Source organism: Chelonoidis abingdonii, chromosome 2, assembly GCF_003597395.2.
Source record: "Chelonoidis abingdonii isolate Lonesome George chromosome 2, CheloAbing_2.0, whole genome shotgun sequence".
Classification (NCBI taxonomy): domain Eukaryota; kingdom Metazoa; phylum Chordata; order Testudines; family Testudinidae; genus Chelonoidis; species Chelonoidis abingdonii.
The window spans coordinates 302,590,857-302,596,065 of record NC_133770.1 but is presented as its reverse complement, the minus strand read 5'-3'; the positions used below and the strand labels follow the sequence as shown (position 1 = coordinate 302,596,065).

The window sequence follows — 5,209 nt, the reverse complement described above, 5'->3', positions numbered from 1 at the left end:
TAAAAGTCACTGTGGGTTCCAGGAAGAGGGGTGCAGGGCCGGACTCCCCCACACTCCGTGACACTCTGTATGTATAAATATCTCCTGTCTGTGTGTTCCATTCTGTGCATCCGAACAAGTGAGCTGTAGCTCACGAAAGCTCATGCTGAAATAAATTTGTTAGTCTCTAAGGTGCCACAAATCCTCCTGTTCTTTTTGTGGATACAGACTAACAGGGCTGCTACTCTGAAACCTGTCATAAATGCCTGACACTCTGTCTCCTAGTAACTGATGGCCTGGGTCCCTCCTCTGCAAAGGTGCCAGCTGAAGGTGTTGGAGACAAAGAGGTCAGGCGACCTCCTGGCCCTGGGAAAGAGACAAAGCCCAGGGAGGAGGGGCTGGGGAGGGGTTCAGTTTGGAGCTGACTGGAAATGGAGAGGGGCCCCGACAGGGCTTGGGCTTCCCAACGGGGCTGTGGCCTCCCTGGGGCCCCAGATGGACCTCACTGGTGGGTCCTGTTGTCTGTACCTACAAGCCTTGCTTTGGACTGTGTTCTTGTCATCCAGATAAACCTTCTGCTTTACTGGCTGGCTGACAGTCACGGTGAATCGCAGGAAGCCGGGGGTGCAGGGCTTTGTTTCCCCCAAACTCTGTGACAGGGGTACCCCCTACAATTCCCCGCTCCCCAGGGACCAACAGTGCCACCTGCAATCTCCCAACCTCAGGGGCACTGACCTCCCGTTCGCAGGGTCCCGTAGCACCACTGACCCCCATCCCAGGGGTGCCTCCCAGTAATTCCTACATCCCCAGGGTCCAGTAGTATCACCTGCCCCCCCCCAGCCACAGCCCCCACCCCCAGAAATCTCCCCACCCCGGGGCCCTGCAGTGCCACGCTCTCTCCCCAGTTCGGGGCTCATGCAGCTTTCACTGTGCAAAGGGGCTGGTGTATGGGGTGGGAGCAGCCTGGCCCCCGTCTGTCTCCCCCACACAGGCAGCAGGCTCAGCCTCTGGGGGTGTCTCGGGGTCGGGAGCTGCTGGTGCTGAGTGCCTGTGCCATTGGGCGACCCCAGGCAGAGCCTTGCGGGCTGCAGACACCGGTACCTTTTGCCGCAGCATCGGCGTGAGCCATCTGCGTGCTGGCCAGCAGCTCGGCCCCCTGGCTGCGCACGGTCTCCAGTGCCACCCCCAGCTTCTCCAGCTCGCCCAGCGCCAGACTGTTCTCGCAGATCTGCTCCCGGAGGTGGGCTGTGTCGCCCCGGACCACAGGAGGGTTCTGCACACGGCCCTGGAGCCGCTCCAGGCTCTCCAGCAGAAAGTCCATGCGCTCAGTGAGCTGTGGGAGAGAACGTGGGACCGACCAGGGGTTTCTTGGGGGCCCAGCTGCTGGGTGGGGATGGGGATGAGGCAGGCTGAGAGCTGGGGTGCGGCTCCATCGAGCAGGGTCCCACTGGGCCTGGGCAGCACCCAAGGACCCATCGGTCCTTCAGGCACTCTTAGGGCCAGCTCCCCAGCCCCTGGCCCTTCCTGGGCATCGAGCCATGGCTCCGGCCAGCCCATCACTCGATACCCAGAGCATGTAGGGTGGGGACATCGGGCTGGCTGCGCCGCTGGAGACACTGGCTGAGGTGACCCTGGCCAGGCCAGTGCACATGGGAGCCACATGCTGGGCTCACCGGGCCCATGGGCCTGGTGCGGGGAGGGGAGTTCGAGGCGTGATGGGCCAGGGGCTCTGTCACGGAGCTGCCCTGAGTACCTGGCTGTAGCGCGGGATGGCATCTTCCAGCACCGTGGCTGCCTGGCGCACGTGCTCCCGGATGCTGCCGTACTGCTCCTCTGCCGCCTGGCACTGCTGCTGGAACAGGGCCCCCTGCTCCGGGCTCAGCTCCGCCAGCTGGGCGGAGACGCGCTGCAGCTTCCCCATCAGGGGCCGGTGCTCAGCAAGGGCCTCCCGCAGACACTGCGTGGAGAGAGGTAAGCACCCGGTGTGCGGGCACGGAGGGAAGGATCACCCACCGTGAGGGTGGCAGGGAAACCCAGAGCACACATGGGAGCGAGGGGAGCTCTGCTTTCTCCAGCTGCCCCCTGGACATGATTAGCTTGGCCTCCCTTGCCCCCAGGGCCCTCTGCCCACCCCACTCCCCCATGTCCCCGCGATGCTCCTGTCCCTCAGTGCCCAGACATGTGGCAGCCCTGCCCCCTTCTCTGCCCATCACCTCCCCTGGCCCCAGACTGGCCTGATTCCCCAGTGGGCTGCCAAGCTCCCGGGTCACTGGCAGCCTAGAAAGCGGGGCCCAGGCTCCCAGTGGATGGTACTGCCTGGGCCCGCAGTGCAGGGCAGTGCGCCGTGGAGGGGGCCCGTGGGGAGAGGTGAACGAGGCTGCTCCTTAGCTCTCAGGTGACAGACTCTGCACGCTGCTGGAGACACTGGGTGCTTGGCCCCTGGCAGGATCGGGGCCCTGCTCTGCAGCCAGTTAGAGTTGCCAACTTTCTGATCACACAAAACCAAACTCCCTTGCCCCACCCCCTTCCCTGAGGCTCCGCCCCCTGCCCACTCCCTTTGTCACTCACTTTCCCTAACTCACTTGCTCATTTTCACCTGGCTGGCTCAGGGGGCTGGGGTGTGGGATGGGGTGAGGGCTCCGGCTGGGGATGCGGACTCCAGGTAGGGCCAGAAATGAGAAGTTCAGGGACTCTGGGTGGGGCAGGGAGTTGGGGCGCGGGAGGGGATTCTGGGCTGGAGCAGGGGGTTGGGGTGCAGGAGGGGGTTCGTCGTGCAGGCTCCAGGAATGAGTTGGGGCACGGGAGGGGACTCTGGCTGGGGCATGGGGTTGGTGTGCAGGAGGGGGGTGAGGGGTTCAGGTTCTGGGAGGGAGTTGGGTACGGGAGGGGACTCAGGACGGGGCAGGGGATGGGGTGTGAGAGAGGGTGAGGGTTGCAGGCTCCGGGAGGGAGTTGGGGCACAGGAGAGGACTCTGGGCAGGGCAGAGGGTTGGGATGCGGGAGGAGGTGAGGGGTGCAAGCTCTGGGACGGAGTTGGGTGCGGAAGGGGACTCTGGGAGGGGCAGGGGATTGGGGTGTGGGAGGGGGTAAGAGGTGCAGGATCTGAGCGGCACTTACTTTGGGCAGCTCCCCGGAAGTGGCAATATGTCTGCTCCGAAGCAGAGATGTGGCCAGAAAGCTCTGCGCGGTGCAGGCTGCCTCTGCCCACAAGCACTGCCCCTGCAGCTCCCATTTGCTGTGATTCCCGGCCAAAGGAAGCTGCGGAGCTGGCACTTGGGGAGGGGGCAGTGTGTGGAGTCCCCCTGGCCTCGCCTCAGAGCTGCGGGACATGTCACTGCTTCTGGGGAGCCGCATAGAGCCGGTGTGACATTATTGATATAAACTGGGACCATATAGAATATGGGTTGCAACCAAGGTTCTGTAGTGGCACCAAATCCTATGTAAAGGGGGTCATATAAGGTGTCTAAGGGGAGTGAAACCGAAGTCATTTTGTCTGGCTGGTTTGGTTTGCCTTAGAGGTGGAAAAACCCCAGCCTTGGGCTGTGACTGCCCTGTTTAAGCAATTGGTCCTGATTTGGCACTCTCAGTTGGGTCCCGCCAGAACCGCATCGTCACAGCCGGGCAGGGAGCCTGCCTTAGCCCTGCTGTGCTGCTGACTGGACTTTTAACGGCCCGGTCAGCAGTGCTGACTGGAGCCACCAGGTCCCTTTTTGCCTGGGCGTTCCGGTCCAAAACCAGACACCTGGCCCCCCTGCTCCCATTCCACAGGGTACCTTCCGGTTCCTGGGCTCTGTCCCCGCCTCTTTGCTCGCCCTCCAGCCCTGCTCACCTGCAGCAGGTCCTGTTGCTCCTTAAAGGTTTCCCAGCTGATGGCATCCGGGGATAGCCGCGCAGCCACCAGCTGCGTCTCCTCCAGCCAGGGCGTGAGCTCGTCATGGGCCTCAGTGAACTGGGCTAGCAGGGCCTGGGCCCGCTCCAGCTGCACCGCGCAGGCTGCGCTCTCCAGGAAGAGCCGCTCAGCTTGCTCCTGGAGGGACTGCGCTGATGGCTGGGGCAGAGAAACAGCTCATAGGGGGCGTGCACCGGGCTGGGCAGAGCATGGGACATGGGCCTTCTCCCTGAGCGCACTAGCTCTGCCCAGCCCAGGCCACAGGAGGTGGGGCTTTTCCCCATGTCACCCGGTGGCTGGCTGGGGAACGCAGCGGGTCAGGTACCCGAGGGGACACCCTTTGCTGCCCATCACCCACGGGCCCCAGGCCAGAGGCTGTGCCGGGTCTCACCTGCGGGTGCTGGTGTGAGGGCAGGGGCCAGGCGCGGAGCAGTGGGTCGGAGATCTCCAACAGGCACTCCACCAGGCCCCGGTGGTGCAGAATCTCGGCGGAGAGGAGCTAAGAGGGAGAGAAGTGTTAGCACAAACCCTGCTGCTGCGCTCCCCTGTGGGGAACACAGGCAGGCGAGGGTCCAGCAGCCTCTGCCTCGCTGGTAGTAGCCCTGCTATACACCTGCCACCTCAGCCGCTAGGCCCACGCTCACTTCCCCACCCTCCAGGCCTCGGGGAGTCCCCTTGGCAGACAGGCGACCAAAGCCCAGCTCTGTGGCTGCCACTCACTGCCCGGCACTGGGCATGGTGCCTTTGCCGTGGGCAACCTTTTCTCCACACCCCCAGCAGCCCCAGAGCCAGAGAAGCTGGACCCCAGCTCCAGGGAGCTCTGCACAAAGAGGACCCGAGCTCAGGCCCTACCCTCTCCGACAGGGCACTGCGGGCTCTGCTCTGCCACACACGGGCAGTGCCCAGGGAGCTCATCGGGATGAGCACCTCGCTGACCTGAACGTACTGAACTGCTTGTGAGAGACGCCTGCACTCAGTCAGTGTGTCTATGTGTGTGCGCATAGGCTAGAGTGGCGTAGTTCGTGTGAATCGGTGGGTGCTTTGTATGTCTCAGTCAGCATTTCTGAGTGTGTGTGTGCACAGAGAATCTCTTATTACCCTTCTATAAATCCATGCTACGCCCACATCTCGAATACTGTGTACAGATGTGGACGCCTCATCTCAAAAAAGATATTCTAGCACTAGAAAAGGTTCAGAGAAGGGCAACTAAAATGATTAGGGGTTTGGAGAGGGTCCCATACGAGGAAAGACTAAAGAGGCTAGACCTCTTCAGCTTGGAAAAGAGGAGACTAAGGGGGGATATGATAGAGGTCTATACAATCATGAGTGTTGTGGAGAAAG

General features: G+C 62.4%; 1 protein-coding gene across 1 annotated transcript in view; it reads right to left on the bottom strand.

Annotated features, from left to right (window-relative positions):
* The window catches only part of LOC116822795 (microtubule-actin cross-linking factor 1, isoforms 6/7-like), a 143,143-nt gene that overhangs the window by 92,479 nt on the left and 45,455 nt on the right, over positions 1-5,209 (bottom strand). The window contains 4 exon segments of the mRNA XM_075063409.1: positions 1,081-1,312; positions 1,733-1,936; positions 3,809-4,027; positions 4,260-4,367. Coding sequence (XP_074919510.1) covers positions 1,081-1,312; positions 1,733-1,936; positions 3,809-4,027; positions 4,260-4,367 — 763 coding nt within the window.